This window comes from Drosophila obscura, unplaced genomic scaffold (assembly GCF_018151105.1).
Source record: "Drosophila obscura isolate BZ-5 IFL unplaced genomic scaffold, ASM1815110v1 contig_84, whole genome shotgun sequence".
NCBI lineage: Eukaryota > Metazoa > Arthropoda > Insecta > Diptera > Drosophilidae > Drosophila > Drosophila obscura.
The window spans coordinates 1,539,771-1,561,513 of NW_024542877.1; the positions used below are offsets into that span (position 1 = coordinate 1,539,771).

The window sequence follows — 21,743 nt, forward strand, 5'->3', positions numbered from 1 at the left end:
TGTGTGTGAAAGAGTGAATGGCAAAGTAGTTCCAGGAGAAAATATGTAGAATGAATTGAAAGATTGACAAACATTTTGGTTGGACTGTACACGAGGACGGACGCTGATACACTGTCCGCTATGGTGTCGACTGTACTTGTCGAAGAAATATAGAAATACAGAAATGCACACACACACATGCCAAAGTGGTTCTCTGGTAAAATTTTGGTCAGTTTTTCCCTTCCCTTTTGGGTTGAAATCACGTTTGCTCTTGCCAAACCTACTCACTTTTTCCGCTTTTATGTATGTTCGTTTCCTTTCTAACCGTTCCTACACCTTCTTTTCTCATTTCATGCTTTAATAACGATATAAAATAGCCTCTAAATACTAAAAAATAATTTCGTTTCTGCTCTTCCCATTCACTTTCCATTCGCGACATTCCCCAAATTACAACTCTTTCTTCCTCCTCCGTCACTATCGTTATCGTTATCTTTACCTTTATCCCTATCCTTATCTTTGTCTTCGTTTTCAACGTTTCAACGCGCACGCTAACTCACAAGTTTTCAGTTTTCCGTTCTTTTTGTTATTTCTTTTTTATTTATACTCATATTATCGTATCATATCCTGTTTAACCCCCATCGAAATAAACCAGAGCTATAGCTTAAATAAATCCTCTTTCCTTCTCGACTCGACTCGCCTCGATCTGATCTATCTGACTTTTCTTTGATTCAGCATTTGGAATAATAGTTTTCATTTCTTTGTTCTTTCTTTACTATCTTCTTCGAATCATCCTCTTCTTAGCCGGGGAATCTTTTAGAAAAATTCCTCACTTTCGTTCTTTATAAATATCGTTTTTTAAGCATAGTTCCACATGCTATATATATATATATATATATGTATATGTATAGGTCTTTGTATTGACAACTTTGGACATTTTTCCACAGAAAAAAAATTAAAAAAAATATAATTATAATAATCAATTAGAATAATTATTGTTATTAAAAACAGGGACAAAAATGATTAGATTTGTATATATATAACACATATATAGATTCTCAAGTATAACAAAACAAAATGTCACGCATTTTCAACATATACATATATATTATCGCATATATATATAGTGGCTTGATTCCCGTATATATAGATCAATGTTAATGCCTAGCAACATTCTTATATACACTTCCCATCCTATCTGCATCTGTTTATCCTTCTACTGCTCCTCCTCCTCTTACATTCATCCCATCCCTAGATTTCCTCAGTTGAATCTGTTTCAGTTTCAGTTGGGTCTGGCATATGTATATTATCTGGGTGGGGAGTTCGACCCAAAACTTTTGTCGCATAGGGCTTTGGTGGGTGATTGATTGATTGATTGATTGATTGGTTTGATTGGTTGCTGTGTGATTTGATTTGATTGGATTGGGGTTAGGCTTTGGCTTGCGGAAAACCGTTCCTAAAAGATTCTCTTTGTGTTGGAAGATTTACTATCGAAATTGGTTTACAAGCTTTCTTTCTTTCCTTTTTTTAGATGATTAGATGATATGCCTTTTCCAAAGATTAAATCATTTCCTTTTGTTTGCTTGTTCTGGTTGGTATTTTTTTGCTGGTTGTTTTTCTTTCTGGGTTTTCTTTCATTCTCATTTTTCTTGTTTTTTTTTCCGTTAAATTTCTCTTTTGCTTACACACTAGCTTTAATGTTTAAGTTTCTCGTATTTCGTTTTTATTTTTCCTTTTTATTTTTATTTCATTTCTGTTTAGCTCATTTTTAGGATATCTATTCATTATGAACGTTCTTTGTTTTTTTTTTTTTTTTGCTTTGTTTTTTCTTTTTGTAGAAGATAATGCACTTACATTGAGGTATTTTAATTACTTTTTCAATCTTCTTCATCAAAGTTCTTCTTATGTTTTACTTCCCTTTGTTTCTTCTTAAAAAGAACAAGGAAAATGTGATATTTCAAAAAATTGGGCTGCCCCTAAGCTTGTACACGCTGCTTGCTGGCTTAAAATGCTTCTTGAATTTTGTCCAAAAATGTTGTTCATCTCTTCTTTGTGATTTTTCGCGTTGTTCCACAAAATTTTGCCACTCAAAAGTTTTCTTGCTTGTTGCTTGTTTTGACCGAAATGTTTTTTTTGTTTTTTTTTTTTGCTTGTTTTGTTATTTGGTTTGCCGAAATGTTGATTTTTCCTTTTTTTTTAGTTTTTATTTACTTTTGGGTGCCTGAATATAACAGTTATCTTTCTCTCTGTCTGTCTCTGATGCAAGTGTTATACAAACAAAAGGGTTGGACTGGTTGGAGCTCCGGGTTTGGTTAGATTTGATTTGATTTGTTACATTAATTCTATGGAATAGCTACTAGTATTTGTAACATTTACGTTAATTATTAGTTAATAGGTAATAGATGATGCCTTAAAACATCACAGAATTGGGCTATTGCAGATGCTATATATGTATGTATGCTTTTGGCTTGATTGTTGATTGTAGTTTGATTGTTTGCTGCTCGGTATTCAGTTACTTGGATTGCGGTTACTTTAGCTATGGCTTGGATACTGTTCAACTGCTCTCTACTGTGCTACTGCTGCAGTAGTATGTTCAGCTACCTTCACCATATGGTTTCAACCACATTAAATGCACTCTTCAGTTCGATTTAGTTGTTATTGTATGTGGGGGGGTTTTGGATTTTTGATTGGGTCTATGTATATCTGTTTATATATCTGTGTGGTGTCCCATCCATGTATAACAGCTTGTCTCTCATACACGCTCAAACGTTATAACGTAACACTTAATGTAACGTAACGTAACGATCAACTTCGTTCGATTAAAAAAAATTAACATTTCAGCACCGTTATTTCATTTCTAGTTAGTTTCTTTCACTTTCTTTTCTCGTTTCGTATTTGTATTCATTTTTTTTTTGTTTCTTTTGTTTTCATTTCAAGGCAAACACATTACAATAGTTTCTTTAACACTTATCCCTCTCTCGCCTTTTGCTTGCGCTCCAGCTCTCGCCCTCTAATCGCGTCTCCTTCTGTTCTCCTCCTATAAGTATAATCAACAATTCTTGTAACTTCTTGCCACACACAAACAAAAAAAAGAGCTATCAATGCAAACAACTTTCTCTTCCAGTCATCGACAAGACTATTTTACAGCTGTACAGTACAGATAAACATTGCTCCCGCTAGGCATTACCGGGAAATCAGATTCCCCATAATGCTCACTCCTTCCATCCTTCGATCCATCTATTACATCCATTACAATGGGAGCTCGAGGCTCAGCTCCTTACTATATTGTATACATTAGATAGTTTTCTTTGCTTAGTTATTGTTGTTGGTTTGGTTGTTTTTAGTAGGGGAGGGTTGGCTTGGGGTTTGGGTTCAGGTTTAGGTTTAGGTATGTATTTCTTTTCCGTGTTTGAGGTCTGTTATATGTACTATGTACAACTGTTGTTGTGCTGCATATAGCTGTTACAGCTTCCTGGCGTGCTTCTCATTTCTTTTCCTCTCTTGTATGTTGTTGTTTTTGTTTTTGTTTGTTGTAAACAGGGTTGAATCTCTTCTCTTCTGTTCTGATCTGTTCTGTCTGTTCTATTTAATCGTGCATTGAATCTTTCGTTTTATTTTGTTTTGGTTACAATGTGTACAATAATTTCTGTTATAATTGTTGTCCAAACAAAACAAACTTTTCTCTTCTATTCTTTTCTATTTCGATCTCTTCTTTCCTTCTCCATACGCGTTTCGCTGCTCGACTTTCAAATCTTGTTTTCGCTTAAATTTAAGCTTACTAAATGTTTTGTTTAAAAAAAAATAATTAAGAATTAACTTGTTATAATTAAATATATTTAAAAAAAATATAACGCATACACTGCTAAATTTTTCCTTTTCATTTTGCTTCTGCTTTTCCTTCATGCACTCCATTCTGCGGCGATGGGGGGCAGGGGTGTGGCGGAAGTATATGTGTGACTGTGGACTTTGTGCTGTTGCCGAGTGTTTTTGTTGTTGTTGGTGGAAAACCACCCACAGATATCTGTTATATCTGTTATACATGGGACACGCAGCACAAAGTGGGGGGGGGGGCATAATTTTTTTCTTTCTACTCAAGAAGTTCGCTTTATTTCGTAGCATGCATTGATTAAACATTTTCTTGTTGTTTAGGATGGTTTTTAGTTGTAATCGCAACTGTTATACACTGTTAAACTAGGAAGAACATCTTTCACATGACGATTTCTACCCGTTTCTTTTTTTTTTTCTTCGTCTTGATCTGTTTCTGTTGCGGATCGCCTGTGCCAGCACGAAGGTGGCGCCTATGGGTGGTTGTGGTAGGGTGTGGTATGGTATTGGTTTGTGGTTGTGAGACAAGGGTCGGAGGTAGTATCGATAGTAGTGGTAGTAGTATTAGTTGTGGTAGTAGTAGTACATAAAAGAAAACCCTGCCTTGGCTATTGCTGATATCAATGTATGCTGGTTGCAGCCTCCAATTTCTGTTGTGGCTGTTGCTTTTGTTGGTTGCGACGCTACATCTTCTCCTTCCTCGTTCCCTAATGATTTTTCTGCTTACTGCTTCTTACTGCTGAGAGCTCGCCAGCTGCTGCTGGGAGGCGGCCAGAGTTTCATTGCTGGCGCTCAGTGGCGGCGACGGTTGCTGCTGCAATTGGTGCGAGGTCGCTGCCGATGACGCTTGCTGCTGCTGCTGCTGATGATGGGCAGGCGGCGATGACGACGACGATGCCGACACAGATTGATGATGCGATTGCGGCGGCAGTGGCTGCTGCTGCAACGTTGGCGAAAGTTGCTGCTGCTGTTGCTGTAGCTGCTGGGATCCACTGGTCGCAGCACCGGCTAAGCTCAGTTGCTGTTGTTGCAGTTGTTCTTTGGCAGCTTTCTGTTTCTTGGTCACTGGCGGCGGATTCGTGGACAGCATCATTGCCCGGATGCGACGCTGGGCGGACTGCAATATTAACTTGGATTACAATCCGGCTCCACTTCTCTTTCTTGATTAGCCACTCACCTGTACGCTGTAGAATGGCCCAATGATGTGAACGGGCGTCTCCTCATCACCGCCTGCTGGCGGGGCCAAGGCATGCTCTGGCAGCTTGATGACACTGCCCGTCACGCGCTGCAGTTCGCGCACATTCTGGCCTCCCTTGCCGATAATACGACCGACCTGTGAGTGTGTGCAGAAGAAAGTTAATTAGTTTAAAGGAATCAATGCGTATACGGCCCGAAACCAATCCATATAGCCTTTTTTTACAGACACCACTTGTTATATGGGGAAAAACGAGAAGTTGGGCGGTATTGTGTTTTTACCTGAGAGCTTGCCACAAGCAGTTCGACAGTTAGACGAACATCGTCGGTGCCGCACATGAAGCCCTCTTCGCGCATCTTCTCAAAGATCATATACTGCGCCTTCCACTGACCCTCCGGTGTGCCAACAATCGTTACTTTACGTTCCGTTTGTTGGTCCAGCGGCTTGTCGGCATCGAGGGGTGCAATTTTAAGGGATGCATTCGAGAATCGCATTATGCTGCGTATATGGGAGCCTTTGGTGCCGATGATCGCTCCAACGGCATTGTTCGGTATATAGAGATATGTCGTCTCCTGCAGATCATTGGGGAAGACGGGCGGCACCACGCTGGCCGGCGTCTTGGACATGGCAAAGCTCTGACACGATGGGAACGGCATGCTTGTGTTAAAGACCATGCCATTGCCGGGTGTCGACATCATTGCCATGGGATGGAGGCCGGGGAACATAAGGCTCTGCGGTGCCATCGCCTGTAGGTCATTTTCGTAGCTCTGGCGCAGTTTGGTGCTGATCTGGTTCTCGGCCCGCGACATATTCTCGATCAAACCCTTCACCGTGATGATGCGCTCCAGATTGAAGCTGTTAATGTCATTGATCGAGCTGACGGTGATCTTCGTATCGGTGTCCTGCATGATCCGTTTGATGGTGTTGCCAGACTTTCCAATGATCCTACCAATCAGATTGTTGTGGGCCAGTATCTTTAGGCAGATTTCACTGTGGAATGGAGTGCATACAAATGGTATAGAGGAAGATCTGAATATATGTTTTTTTAGTGATCCAGTGCTCACCCCTTATTCGTGGAGAGGGCCTCCTGTTGCATCACCTCCAGAATGCGCTTGCAGGCATTGGTGCAATTCTCCGGATTTCCATAGATCGTGATCGACTTCTCCAGGGAGCCGACATTCTCCTTGCGATGCACATCCACACGGGCCCGACTCTGCTGTGTGATTGTCCTGATCGTGCTGCCCTGTCGTCCGATAATGGCCCCAACCATTTCACTCTGGACGAGAATACGCAGCGGAAAGTCAGCCTGGCGCCCGGGTCCCGGCATTCCCGGGTACGGATTGCGCTGATTGCGCTGACTGCGACGCTGGTTTTTATCCAGTTGCTCGCAATGGAGCTTGTTGCCCTCAAATTCGACTCCGTTCAGGCCGCCAGCAGCTCTGTGGAAAGGGTTTTGAGAAGAGATGATGTGTCCATTAGTGGGCGTTTGTTAAGAGAGGGATATAGTGGAGATGTTGAGATCGGGGTGTGTTTTGATTTGCTAAACATTGAACAACAGAAAGAGGATCCCCCCCTCCCACACATACACACACACACAATCCCATCCCGCCTGGAAAACTCCTCAGCTCTCTCTCTCTCTCTACGAAATATATCCAGGCTTAACACCGATTTTAACAGGGAGAGATTGCTGCTCTATAAAACCAATCAAATATGTGTGCATATATTTCTCTTTTTCTTAATGACAATCAATCCCGGATGTTAAGCCAGAATCTGTTTTGGGTCGATTGGGGTCGATTTGTTTTGGTTTGTTTTGGGGGTATATACCTTTGCGCCTGCTCAGGGTTTTCGAATGTAATATGTACTGTTTGAGTAGATTGGTCCTTACTAGAAATAGCCTCGCATTGTTTCACGATGCCGAAGGGCTTCAGTAGCGGTTCGATGTCTTCGAAACGTGTTTGCATCGGTATGCCGCTTATTAAGAGTTTTGATGTCGTAACACTGCGAAAAAAATGGCGTGAAAAAAACACACACACGGTGAAAACAAAACAAAAAAAGAGAGAAAAAACGAAAACAAAAAATAGTAGTAATTGTAGTAGCAGTAGTAGTAGTAGTAGTAGTAAAAAACAGTAGTAAACCGAAAACACACACCAGAAGAAAAAAACATAACAAAAAACACAAAAAAAAAAAAGAGAGATGTTGAAGGGTAGTAGGATAGGGAGAAGCGCAGAAGAGAAATGATCAAGGAATGAATAAGGAACAGGGAGGGGAATGAAGAAAATGAAATGACATGAAAGGATAACGGTAATGCAATAAATAGAGCAGCAGCGTCACAGACAGTAGCAGAGAGCGAGACAGCGAGAGCGAGAGAGAGAGAGAGAAAGCCATAGTTGTAGCAGCGCATGGTAACATCTAGAATTTAGCGTTTTTAGGGAGTACGTACATATGTATGTGTGTCTGGTATGCAAGTGATGTACTAAACTTTAGTACTAAAGGGATCACGATCCACACACACACACACACACACACGAATAGTAAAGATATGAATTTTGCACTAAAGAGAGCACCACAACCTCGCGCGCAGGGCAGGCAGGGAATAAGCTAAAATCTAAAAACAAGCACCCACAGTAACGGTCTGTACTAAAATTTGTACTAAAAATGTACATCAATTTGTATGTAGATCACACGCGAAAAGCCAAAAGGAGCATCAAAACAAACACACACATACACACATGCATGAACCGGCGAAATTTAATTTTTTCCAAAAAGGAGGAGCAAAACAGACTCGACATATGGCGTGATTGTGTGTGTGTGTGTGTGTCTGTTTGTGTGCGAGTAGTACAAGGCTAAAGAACATACAAAATCTAAGCACATTTTACAAGCGAAACGAGCACATGGGAAAGTGGCTTACAGATATGGGATGAATGGGAAAGGAACTTATTGTTAAACAGAGAGAGAGGAGAGTTACCAATACTTATGCAAACTACATAGACAGGATATGTAAGAGATGTGGGGGGACCCCTCCCTGTACAGTGTACACCCAAAAGCTACCGTTACCTGTGCATCACCAACACCGTCGAATATTCATGAACTTTATATTGATTGTAAAATGTATAAATACAGTAATAAGCCGCATCCTGCTGCCATATCGACATTTGAAATGCGTCCATTATCCAAAAACCACAATCAACCACACAAACCGAAAGACCGCGTCGAGGGTGCAAAGTGAAATGAAGAACCAAACAAAAAATCTTCGACTCTGGTCACAAACTCCTAAGAATGGCGACAATGCCGCCGTTTTTGTGCTGCTGCGGCGCCGAAACTTTTTTTGTTTTTGGTTTCTATCTCCGCTCTGCCTCAAGACTGCGCTCAAGGCTTATGAATAATAAGGTAAGGCGTAAGGCATTCCGTACAGTCGTCGTCAAATTGCTGATCGACAGTTGGGTTGGGAGAGTGGCAAGCCAAATACGCAGCTTGTGAGAGAGCGAGCGAAAATTAAATGCCTCACCTTACATACATGCCGTACATGTATGTTCTTCTTGTATTCTGTTTTTTGTTATGTTTTTTGTATTCTAACGCTTCTACTTATGCTGTCCTGCATCTTCCCTACTCTACTGCCCTGCCAACAAAAAGCCCACGATCAACGACAGACGCGTATGGGAATGAGGAGTGAGAATGAAAGAAGGCAATGGTAAAAAACGAAGCCTGGACTGGAATGTTGCACATTTAATATCGTGTTTATTTTTCTTGGAAGTAATTTCAGTCCAGTCGACCGACCGTCCGACGACGACCGAAGTCGTCGTCGTCGTCGTCGTCGTCGCCGCCAACAACAAAAAGTTCGAAAAAAGAGCGAGAGATATCAAATGAGAAGCAGCAGACAAGAAGGAGAAGAGAAGTCATCGTTTTTTTTTTGCTCATTTTCGTTTGTTTTTAATTAAAATTTCTGTTTCTGTTTTTTATGAATGACGTACATACATATGCATGCATGTGTTGTCAAACTGTTCAGTAATTGTGCAACTGTATGATTGCTTTTTTAAACTGTAAGGTTCTCAAACTTTCTCTCTAAACCGAACAATAGACATCCGGCAAAGTAAGTGAGAGAAAGAGAGCAAAAGAAAGATCTGCACTGCAGCACATTCCTTCCAGCATTCCATTCCCATTTTACCATTGCACCGTACCACAGCCCCCCACCCCTCCCCTCTCACACAAACGGTTGACCATCGATCTTATTTTTCGCTCTTATTCCGTCATTGCCGTTTGTTTCTTCTTCGTTCCTTCTGCGCCACATTTATCAGGCGGCGACTGTGCACGCGCTCCACCAGTTCCAGCCAGGCTCTATGGAGTTTTCAGTTTGTTTTTTTTTCCCCGGAATTCCAGGCGAATTCTGCCAGCGTTTGCTATTTTACTTTGTGTTGCTTTCGCGCTGGAATCTGATCCCGCCCGTTTCATCCAGTGGGGTCTTCGGATGGCCTGGCCTGGCTGCCTCCAGCTATGTATAGATGTATGTATGTATGTGTGTAACTGTAACTGTTAAGCATGCGTCACGTCTGCATTTTGAGGGCTGCAGCCCCAGCCTCTGCCTGAACATGCATGCATGCAAATGTCATGTTGCAGTTCGTTGACGTCAACGCTGGCAGAGCAGCGACCGGACCGCAGTGCATATCCAATGAGAATGCTCCATTCGCTTTCTCTCTTTCTCCGTCATTTAACCAGTCTCTGTTGCATTTAAACTTTCCTGTGTTCCTGTTTGTTTGTTTATTTCTCTTGGATCTTCTTTTCTATTCTTTTTTAACATGTGACTGATTCGGAAGGAAAAGCTTTTTTGCCGTTTTTCCATTATTAATATGGGACACTTCTCTGCTACCCATTGACGGGACAAGCGTAGTAGCTACCTCGGTAACTACTGCTACTTTACGTGGGCTAAATGAAACCACCAACTCCCTGTGAGTGTGAGTATGAGAAAATTCAGAGGCTTTCAGGGATGGTTCCCTTCTCAGTACCATTCGCTCTATACATCATCCCCCCCCCTTACAACAAAATTTCATTTTGGATAAAATACATTCTTCGACTGACGTGAATTAAACAACGAATGTGACGTTGATTTTCTGTCATTTACGTCAGTCGATACAAATGACACGACCAGATACCATTCGTCTTTTGCGATTTTTGTAATTTTTACAATTTAATGACAGGCAGGCACAATCAATGCAAAAGAGCGAATTTAAAATGTTTTAACTTTTTTTTCTCAACTAAACGGAAACATGAACATTCTCATACGCAAATATGGAAGACGTGGATTCTAGTGGAACCATCAGCTCTTATCACTAGCAGACCTTCGGTGAATAGCAGACTCCCTGGTACATATTGGAATGGCACATAGTGAATTGTTAGTGAATCAACGTAATGAAAGTAACGTGGGGTAGCCACCGGTTGGCTAGTAATTCACTGGCAAATAGCTGGCTGCCTGGTACATGAGGATGAGGGTGCCCTTGCCCTCTCACCTACTGCCTCCCCCCACACAATCAATAACGGCGCAGCGCCGCAGATAGCAACGGGTTTTTAGTCTTTGCCTCTGCCTGTATCTCTTGCGTACATTTGTATGTATAGAAAAAAACTCGACTCAATGCACTCACAAACACACGCATCCGACGACTTTGCTGCTGCTCTCTTGGTGCGTGTGTGTTTTACTTTGCTTTCTTTCTTTCTTTTTGTTGTTGTATTTGTTTTTTGTATTTTTTTTTTGTATAATTTTTATGAATGAAAAACTCTGAAATCTGCTTTTGAGTTGCTTTTTATTGCAACTTTATTTCTGTGTCTTGCTGGCGGACGCCCACAAACACGTGAACACATGCACAAAATGCCCTGTCGTCTGTCTGTGTGCAATGAGTGTTCCATTCACGTGAGTATGTATGAGTGTGCTTCTTGTGTTGTTGTGTTGTGTTCTATTTCATTGCATTCCACAAGTTGCTGTTGCGATTGTTGTGCAGTTAGAATAGAGAGAGAAGTAACGTTAGTTTTTTTTATATATATTTTTTTGAAAGCTTATCTATTCCCCCTCTACTCTTGGTTAGACTTTGCAAAAAAAACGACATAAAAAGAAAAAAAAGAAACTTGTTTCCCCTGAGAGCAGGGAGCCAAAGCCGAGCAGCCGGCAGCAGCAGCGCTTTGACCTAAATTTGTATTGCCTGCTCCCCCTCCATTGCCTTTTTCATGCACATATGTATGTACAGTGGAACCTCTCGCTGCACAGACACGAACTTGTTGCACATTTCGTATCTTTTGGTACTATGGAAGAACAATCTCCTTCCCGGCACAGAAATAAAGAAACAAAAATACCTTAACCATACTCTGAGAGGAGTACCTTGCTCCTTTGTCTGCATCGGCATTTCTAATAATTATTGATTCTTGGGCATACAAAGTGATGTGGTGGGCGGCGCCCACTGTAATTTTTATCAGGGTATGTACATATTTCTCCTCCTACTACAATATACTCGTATGTATGCATGTACATATGCGCATATCTAAGACCAATTTGTTCTATTTTATGGATACATTCATATTGCTGCTTTGCCCACTGCCCTGCCTCGTTATTTCTGTTTTGGTGTTTTTTTTTTTGCGAGTGTTATGTGGGGGGGTTCGAGTATCATCATCATCAACATGTAAAAGTGAATGCAAATGACAAAATGGCGAACAAGGAGTGTGTGTGTGTGTGTGTGTTTGAAGGAGTTGGAGGATGGCAGGAAGGAAAGAGGAGGCTGGTGGTATTTATTGGTTGCAGCCAATACTCGAATGTGCGCTGTGTGCAACAGGGTGCAAGCAGGCGGTGTCGGCGGTGGGCGTGCCACAAAGCTGCCATATGGAGACGACAGCAATGGGGACCATTAAAAATGGACAAAGAGCCACACCAGCAACCAATGAACACCACACGCTCGAAAACAAACAATTGCAGATGCATGTACTCGTAGTACCCTTTGCCACTGCAGTGGCAGTGGCGTATTCGAATTCCCTAAGTCCCCTAAGGATCATATTTGTATCATCATATTCATACTAGCTGCCATATGAAAAATATAAGGAGCGTTTTTTAAGCCCGAGAATTTCAAAAACAACATACATGTCGTGTGGATGATGCTCGACGTGAGTTTCACTGCTTACAAATTCAGTTTTCATGTTTGACGGTTTTGTTAGATAATTGATTCTATTGTTTGAACGAACGTCATTATACAAAAATTTTGCAAAGGGAACACGTGACGTGTAAAAATGACCAAAGAATTTTTAGTGGAATTTATTGAGCGACTTGAAAGGCAGCATTTTGGGAAAGGGTATTTTAAACTTCGCCCTTTGCCTACGCCTTTGTGATTCATTTTAATTTGAACCACATGACAGAATGATGAATGACATAAAGGATACACAGAGAGAGAAAGAGGGAGAGACACGGGGGCAGTGGTGAAACTTTCTTTCACTTTAACTGGGATTAATGACCGGACATTCCCCTTTTTCCCCTACATACATATGTATGTATGTATGTATGTACCATACTTCCTACACTATACATATGTACATACATATCTACTCCCCTGCAACACTCTCATGTTTGCGACTATAATTTTTCCGATTAGTTTGATTTGGATTTAAACAGATTGATTGATGCAATGATTCAATACAACGATAGTGTCATATCATAAAAGTTGTGACCACCACAGTGATTCCAGGAATCCCACGCCTAAAATAAGCAACAAAAACAAACTGCAATTCGAAAGGTGCGGGAGAGAGAGTATGAAAATGAGTACACGAACACGGGAGTACAGATATTAGATGTATGTATGTATGTATGATATGAAATGGCGAGTACATGAATGGTGGGAGAGGGAGGGGAGGCCGACACGGAGACTGACTCAATAGAAACACTCACCGATCCAAGTACCGTATAAATGTATGTTGTTTTTGTTGATAGAAAACGTTGTTGTTGTTGGGTATATTATTGTTAATATTATTGTTATTATTATTGAGTCTATTTTGGTTGTTGTGGATGTTGATATTGTTGTTTGGGTGCATTTTTGATTAGTTTTTATATATATTTATGTGTCTGGTGTAGACTTTTCGAATTTCGAATATTCCTTATAATATTATACAAATATTATTTAACTTTTCCAAACTGTTATCTATCGTGTGTCGCCCAGGGCCCGCGCCGCTTTCTACCACTTGCACTTCCAGTCACCTTCCACACGATCTGAACGGGGAGGATCGATCGACTACTGGATGTTTCTTTTCGTTTTTATTTTGTGTGTGTTTTTCTCTTGTCTGTCTATATTTCACAATTCGCAATGGGAATAAGCAAATAGATAGAGAGAGGGAGGGGGGAGAGAGAGAACGTTAGAAGCACGTTAGAAGTGCTCTATCTCCCTCTCTCTGTTGCTTATCTCTGACAATACTTCATCTCTCGTTCACTCTTTAATCTCTCACTTTCCAAAAGCTTCAAGCGCTCTCTTTCTCTCTCAAAAAAAAAATAATTTGCTGATATGATTTTCGGTGTTTTTCTTCGTTTTAGATTTTCTGCTCTCTTTAACTTCTGCTTCTTCAAGTTTTTTTGCTCTCTCTCTCTTCCAGTGATTCTTCTTTGAGTTCTTTTTGCCCACTCTGCTTGCTCTCTGCTGCGGATTCTTCTAGTTGTTGTTCTTGTTATTTTTAGTGGTCATGTGTATGGGCTTTAGTTTTCTTTGCGATTCTTTTTGTTTCGCTTTTCTTCTATTCCACAGCATGAGTCACATGAACACGAACAAGCACACACATAGCGAAAGAAAGAGAAACGGAGGAAGAGAGGAAGCGAGGAAGAGAGAGAGAGAGAGCGTGTGATCGATCGATCGCCTATCACGCATTAGTGGGACAAGCAGCAGCGGCGTGATTGAACCATTTTCTGATTTCTGATCCGAGATCCGAAATGTGAAAACGTGTTTGGCTAATTAGCAACAGCCACTGCTGCCACATTCTGCAGTCCAGTCTGACCAGGGTTGCCACAGCCACGGGCAGTTACCGTTATAGCATGGGAATGAATACCAGAGACGGCAAAGTAGGTCAGTGTCCAGTGTCCAGCTGCTGCTCCACACACATGGGTTTTCCGCCAATTGATTTTCAACGTGTGCGTTGCGCACTTTTTCAACAACAAAAGAAATGGCGCAAAAAGCAACGCACTCAAATTATTTGGCGAAATTGGAAAGCAAAATATGAAAATCTAACACTCGTAATGAGGATCGTTAAATAAGAGCCTTCCCTTATTTCTTGTTCTGCCAAATTCCGACTACTATAGCAGTTTCGCTCAGCTGCAACAGCAGCAGCAGAAGCTGTAATCTGATCAGGACATGATCTACAAATATGAATACGAATTGGGGTTCCAGGAAACAGTTTATATTCTGCATTCTACAAACAAACAAAAAAAAAAAACAGAAATTCCGACTATGGGGTATCAAAAATGCGGTATCCAATCCCCCACATTGGCAGAAAGCGCTTTTATTTTTCCTTCTCCGATTGGTTTAGGTTTTTAGACAAATTGGTGGCACAGCAGTTTCTTCAAACACAAAGTTGCACGAATTCAACTTGATCTCTGGGTCTGGCTCTGGCACTGGCTTTAGCCTTCACTCTCATATTCTTGGAAACAGTTTATGGGATCATCATTATCATCGACGCGGACTTGGTTTTGGTTTCCTCTGCCTTATGCTTTACGCGAGGCACTGGGATATGTGGTGTAGTGGAAAGGCAACCGAAAAGAGCCAGTGGGACAGAGACTAAGAGTGAGATGAGAAAACGCGGCGCCGGCGGAAAGTGGCACACCGGTGTCTGTCATAACGGTACGTCGTATCCAATGCAAAGATTTGTTATTTTTGTTTTGTGTGTAGTTTTCTTCTTCTCCACTCTTCTCTTCTTTTGTCTTGTCTGCTCTTCTGTCCACTCCCCATCCACAGTTTATATGTGGGTGTCTGCATGTGTTCGTTGCCTTTGTGTGTGTGTGTTTTTGTAGATAAACGCACGACCACACGACAATCAGAAGAGGAGGAGGGAGAAAGAGCAGGCAAATGGGTGGCAAAAAACTACGAAATAGCGTGGGCAGGAGATTGGGGCTAAAGACACGACACACACTCTTGCTTTTTTTGCTTTTCATTCGTTTGCTGCTGCTGCTGCTGTTGTTGTAGTTTTTTGCACTATTTTTCGTGTTTCAGTGGCAAAAAAATTATTTAAAAAAAAACCGCAATACTGTATCAATCATATTTCTATTTTTTTTTTTTTTTTTATTGATGCCTAAAAGCGTGAGCGCTCGTTGTGTGGAAATGAAAGAATACAAAAAAATATATATGTATGCATATATTAAAAAAAAAGAACCACACGTACACGTTGTACCGACACACACATACACACACCAATTGGCTGGCTTATAATATTTTATAATTGTTGCTTTTGTTGTTTCTGTTCTGTTGCTTTTTATTTGTGCAACTACGCCGCGTATTTCCGAAAAGACCGGGAGAAAGAGTGAAGAGTGAATGACAAAATACAAATACGTAAGCGCGCAGTTGGCCCGGTACGTAAAACTCATACGTTACGTCGGAGTTGGAGTTGCGTTGGGCTTTTGAGCGTGATTGGCCTTGGTTGGTTTGGCATGGAAAAAAAGCACTCATACCAAACCGGAGAGCTCATTTTGCGTTCCATTATGAGTGAAAGAAAGACGTGGGTGCGCTGTCAGTTTGCTTACGTAGTGGTTACGTTTTATGGTTGCCAGATGGGAGAAAATTACAGTAAAATGATCAAACGAAAAAACCTGTTGCACCTTTGAAACAACATCGAAATGTCAACAAAAATGTTGCTCTTTTTTGTTCCCTGGGACTCGATTCCCTTTGAAAATATAAATTTTATTTGCTCAGCGAAACCGAAAAGCGAACAGCAGAGTTTTCGAAATACTGACTGGCACTCGCACTTCGACAAAGACCCCAGTAGAGGCAGCTCCAGCAGTAGCAGCAGCAACAGAGCCCCAGAAACGGCGGGAGAGGAGAGAGAGTGACAGCGAGGATGAGAGAACAAGCAATTGGGGAGTGAGTGAGTCAAAGTTTCGGAACGAGCGCCAACAAAACTTCGGTTGTCTCGTGTCTCTTTGTATGGGTATGTGCGTGTTTCGCGAAAAGACGGAGGAGGTAAAGTAGGAGAAATGACAGAGAGGCCGGCCCCACAACTGACGTAAAGCCATTACGTGCTATGGCAAAGCGATGCCAGGCTGCTGAAAAGGGGAGCACGAGATTGGCTTAAGTTTTTACGTGAATTCAATGAACGTACATCAATAAAATAATGTTATTTTATGATCCCACATATGCATAAGGGGTCGCAAGAAGAGTATTCATATTTTGTTTATTTGTTAATTAAAGTTGTCAAAATACTTCCCCACTATATTGTTTTTGTAATTTAAATTTTTTTGAATAGGATCAGTTAGGTTCCACTTTCAGGATCCACAAACGCGACCACCAGTCTGGCAACGCCTGGCACTGTCAAGTGTCGCAAAGAGAGCACGAACGCTCTCTTTCAAAATTGTTGCGCTGTCTTACTCTCCGTCTTGCTCTCTTACGTGAATGATCAGCGTCGTGCACATGGATGTGTGTGTGCTCGGGCATGTTTTGGCAAAGTTGTTTTTGCAGTCGGTCGGTTCTCTTTTGCTTTCACGTTCTCTACATACATATGTGTAACCACACAGCAAAGTGCAGCAACTGATTACGTCACGCCCTGCATGCGTGCATCGCTGCTGACGCCACGCGTGCCTTTGTATGCGTGTGTGTCTGTGTGTGTTGTTTTTGTTGTTGTTGTGGTTCATGCGGTTGTTTTGGCATGGAACCCGACCCTCGACCCCCGACGCGACCCTGTCGCAACAATACAAAGACAACAACAGGAGCGCGCGCGCGTCAACTATTTGTTATTTCCGGTCATTGATTGCCTTTACATACATACAAACAAACATATGTACATACGTATGTATATCTGTGTCGCCACACATGCATGTGTGATAATTACACGCTTGCCAACACTGTCATCACCAGCGATACATATTTATGTATATATGTATGTACATATGTATGTATGTTTGCATATGTACATATGCAACCATATGCTGACCGCAAAAATAAAAAAAAAGCTCAAGAATAAAAACGCGGCCAGCAAAAGTTAAGTGAATAAAGCGAGAACAACGGTTAAAACAGTTGTAAACAGGCGGCAACAAACCGCTTAACTTAATACACAAGAGATGGATGGAAACGGAGAGAGTTTGTGTGAGAGTGAGAGCGAGAGCAGAGAGCTGTGCCCCGCTGCTCATTTCGGAGGTTCAACGGCCTGAACAGCGCCCCCCCTTTCCCGCCTTCCCACACGTTCCCCAACGCTCCCCCTAAAAAAAAACCAACCGACCGACCGACGCCGGCCACGTTGATCATGAATTGCTGATAGTGCGGCGACGACGGCGACGGCGACGACGACGACGGCAGCAGAAAGAGATCGCGAGTGTAGTAGCAGCCAACCCTTTTTCGCGATTCGCGCGGTGAAATGCTTTCTTCTCTTCTCGCACAAGTAGAGGGAGAGAGTCGCCGAGTCCTTGTTGCGGGTCACTTAATTTCTATGCCCCTACCTGCGTGTCGAAAACACACGCAAGGACACTGCAGGAAGAAAAGGGTTGCCTGGGCTCCAGCGATCGCACGGCGGCGGGGACTTGCAGCAGCAGCAGCAGCTGCCACTCGCGAAAAGAAAGTGATCGCGCCACCGAAATAACGGGTAAATGGTATGGGATGGCGGAAGAAAGTCCAAGTGTCCTATGTGGCAAGGAACAGTTGGACGGAGGAACCTCATAAACCTCATGATGATGTTCGTTTCGTTTCTTTTCTTTTCAAAATGAAGGAACACCAAGCCACCTCTAAAACATTCCGAAACAAAAAGGAAGCAGCCCCCGATGACGGCGACCCTTCCACACACACACACACACATATATATATATATGTTCTGCCGCTGCAGCCTCCTACTCCTGGATGTGTGCCCACTACCTTACTGTCATCCCATCGCATCGCATCGCACCATCTATCTCTCCTGCATGCCTTCTTTTCCTTTGACAGCGTGTGTTTTTTTTTTTTTTTTGTTGTTGTTTTGCTTTTGGTTTGTTTGAAAAACTAAGCCAGCAGTAACACGAATCTCCAGATACAGATGCATACATACATACATACATACATACACATCTCTTCTCACGTGCGTTTCTGCATGTGTGTGTGTGTGTCGTTGTCGCTGTAGAATTCTTGGAAATTTCTAATGAACACAAACTCAAAAAGGAGCACACAAAAATGTAGTTAAACAACAAAGCAACAACAGGCAAGAATGTGGCTGCCACTGAGAGAGAGATAGGGAGAGAGATGGAGAGAGAGATTGAGAGAGACGCGAGATGGAGCGCGGGAGGAAAAGAGAGATCAGATCGTTCAACAATTAGATGCCACACGATCGATACCTTGATAAACCGATAACTTCGAAGCAGACAGACATTCAGATAATTCTTTTATGATCTTCGGCACATCCGATAACGATAACTTCGATATAGCACTCTCAGGATCTTCGATATGTTACGAAGACAATCCACTAAGGATCTTTAATCAAACTGAAACGACTTTTGAAATCAAAACTTATTCAGAAAGCTATGCATACAGAAAAACACTGGGTCTCCCGTGTTATGCCATCTTTTTCGAGCTACTTTCTTTCTGGATGTCATTTCCAGATTCGATTCCCAAAGACCAACTCTGTGTGTGTGTGTTTGATTACAGCATATTGAAATTAGGGCAGGCCAAGAGTTCATCTCTCTCCCTCACACTCCCATGTACCACATATCGCTCCTACCTGACATCGACTCACAACACACACACACACACTCAGAGAAGATCTCGGTGCTGGCGGCCGCCTCCGTGGGCTACCCGCCTACCTGCCCTCACACACAAAAACATTTGCATCCTGTTTGCCTCAGAGTCGTTTGCCAAAAGACGAAGTCGGGTGTCCTTCTGCTCTTCCGCTGTGACGAATCCGTACCTTACCGTACCGTACCGTACCGGCGGTATCCACCACGAACAATGTGGGGCAGGGCGGGCAGCAAATACCTCAATTCGGGGCCAAAATGTAGGTAAAGTGTCCGCCGACCGCTCTCTGTCCCACTGCCAGAGGAGAGAGTCGTCTCTCCGTCTCCATCTCGTCTGTACGAATGTCTGTATGTATGTCTGTATGTCTGTCTGTGGCCCTCTAGTACTTGATTTCATTCAAAACGATTTGATTCTCTATAAAGCATAGAGTTTCTGTTCTTCTTAAACACAGAAAAAAAAAACAACAAATCTCTGGAGTCTGGTGTGAAACGGGGTTTTCGTTTTGGTGCCCCTCTGGAAATAGACCAAAGATCAATTTATTCTCTAAGCTAAGCATGATAATTATTCGGAGTTCCCCTTAGCGAGAGACTTATATTCACATTTGCGGATGATATCCCAGTAATCTCCCCCCTATTGGCTGTATATTTATGCTATAATATTCCATCTTCAAAATATATCTGGATTTCATTGTCAATAATCTTGTGGTACGTTCGCTTATGGGAAATTCGTACAGGTAATGAGAATGGCAAAAAGAGGTTTCGAATTATTTTTAAGGGTATCTGAAGCTTCGTTTCGTACACGCTGCTAGCGTTCTTCTTCGCTAAACAAAGGCGGGGGCGAACGACAGGGAAGGGATTGAGGACGGAGAACGGAATGGTGGAATGAATGAAAGCCAAGCAATGGACCAAGGTCAAGCTTTGGAACACAGCCAGCCACAGCTGCCACAGGAGCAGGAGCAGCAGAAGCAGCAGAAATCTGCTTAGATCTAGAAGCGATCCGTCCCGATCCTACCCCCGAAAAGCGAAGCTGAGCCAGTGAAAATACTCGTTGGCCGCCGCAGAGCCGAAAGGATCCCTCTACTAATTTGACTGTCAATCAAAAGCAAAAGGCGAGCAAGGACGCGGAACAGGAAGCAGTAGCAGCCTCCAGTCTCCAGCCTCCTGCCTGATAATCGATGGGAATCAAATTTGCTTCCAAAATTTCCCAAAAAAAAAAAAAAGGAGAAGAAAAAACCTTCTTAGAAGGGGAGGGAGCGCGAGAAGGTGCTCAAACAAGCGCCTAAGTGGCAAGCGATACAAAGATACAGCCAGATACCCAGATACGAGATACGAGATACAACACAGATGGCAGCAAAAGGGTTGAGATAGAAAGACAGAGGGAGAAAGAGAGAGATTATATGGGAGGCAGGGAAGATGGACGACAAATTGGCAAGCGACTGGGCTTTCAGCCTCGAAGTTTCATCCCCCCCACCCCATCCACAGTCACAGCGTTTGTCTGCCAAGTGAACAAACATTAGATGGACATGCAAAAAAAATACAAAAAAATAATGGAAAAAGGATGCCAATGCATCCTTCATATAATTAAAAATGTTTGAGCACTCGGAGAGAGCGAGAGAAACGAACGCTCTTTGGAAATATGAGAAACGTGTTTCTGCCTAGAAAAAAAAAAACAAAACGGAACTCTGAACAGAAGCCGTGGAAGGGAAGGGAAGAAGGCAAGGGAAAGCCCCTTCTAAACCTTACGAAAAAAAGGCCAAAATCATATTTCCTCCAATCTCCAAATAAAAAATGTTCTACTGAGGCGAAACCTGATCATCATATGAGGGGCACGACACACACACACACACACACTCGAAGATACATATGAGAAGAGATCTGATCTCAAAGATACAACCCTTTACTTCTAAGCACAAAAACCTAAAGCAGAAGCTGCAGAAGCAAAAGCAGAAGCAGAAGCTAGCTGCCTCCTTGTGGCAAGCGGCATGTTTCCTTTGGGAGGATTAAACCAAATGCTACAGAAAAACGATTTCATTCTTATTCTCTTCTCACTCTCTCGCTATATATCTCTGTGCATATATATATATATCTCTATATCTCTGTGTGTGTCTTGTTTCCCTCCCCCCGTTCCATCATTTCGCGTGTGTGAGATTTTTTTTTCTTTTTAGGATTTTATATATTTTTTTCTTTTTGTTTACTTTGAAATACTTCAAAGAAATTAGTAAGGATTTTTGTTTTGTGCTGCTGCGGCTACTGCTGGGTTTGCCTAGCAGCTTAGCTGTTGTTGCAACAAGCGGCTTAACACGCAACAAGCTGTGGCTCTGCCACACAGGGGCAGCAGCAGCCCGACAGACCCACAAGACCAATGCACACAGCCAGAGCGGGGCACATTTAAATGGCATTTGAAATGTGTGTAGTAGTGGGAGAGAGAGAGTCGAGAGAACCACAGGATAAGTTGAAGCACAGTTCCGGGGGCTTGGTAATGCGCTTTCCGGATGAATGTAAGCCTCTCACAGATAAAGCTCTTTCCCTGGATTTATATTTATATTTATCATTTATCATATTACTTTAATTATTCATAGATGATTCTGTTGTGGCATTTGCCTACTAAGAAAGATCTCGTGAGGGCGAAAACTTGCCCATTCGGATATTGTATTTGATCTTCTCAATAGTTACAGCAGAGTCATTCTGAAAATACGGTAGTACATATTCCCAGTGCCCTCTTGGGATGGACCCAAGAAATAATCTGTTTAGGTCTTAAGTAAACATTTTCTTTTGCACTTGGGCTTCTTTGAAAATGGGAAGCTGAAAGCCTCAAGAGAGTTGGGTCGAACTTTGATTTTCAGTTGGACAGTT

The 21,743-nt window shown here is 42.2% G+C and overlaps 1 protein-coding gene across 7 annotated transcripts in view; it reads right to left on the reverse strand.

Annotated features, from left to right (window-relative positions):
• Window positions 1-4,322: 4,322 nt before the first annotated feature.
• LOC111069008 (insulin-like growth factor 2 mRNA-binding protein 1) overlaps window positions 4,323-21,743 on the reverse strand; it is a 28,061-nt gene continuing 10,640 nt past the window's right edge. For 2 of the 7 annotated variants that reach the window (XM_022358887.2, XM_041595851.1), the window contains exons 2-5: window positions 6,061-6,435; window positions 5,278-5,986; window positions 4,979-5,134; window positions 4,323-4,918 (exon numbers count right to left, since the gene is read on the reverse strand). In XM_022358887.2, coding sequence (XP_022214579.2) covers window positions 4,535-4,918; window positions 4,979-5,134; window positions 5,278-5,986; window positions 6,061-6,435 — 1,624 coding nt within the window. In that variant the 3' untranslated portion in view covers window positions 4,323-4,534. Of the gene's footprint in view, window positions 4,919-4,978; window positions 5,135-5,277; window positions 5,987-6,060; window positions 6,436-6,820; window positions 6,995-8,050; window positions 8,074-12,902; window positions 13,321-15,370; window positions 15,507-21,743 lie in introns of those variants that run through there. The other 5 variants (XM_041595847.1, XM_041595850.1, XM_041595848.1 and 2 more) reach the window with 5 other exon arrangements.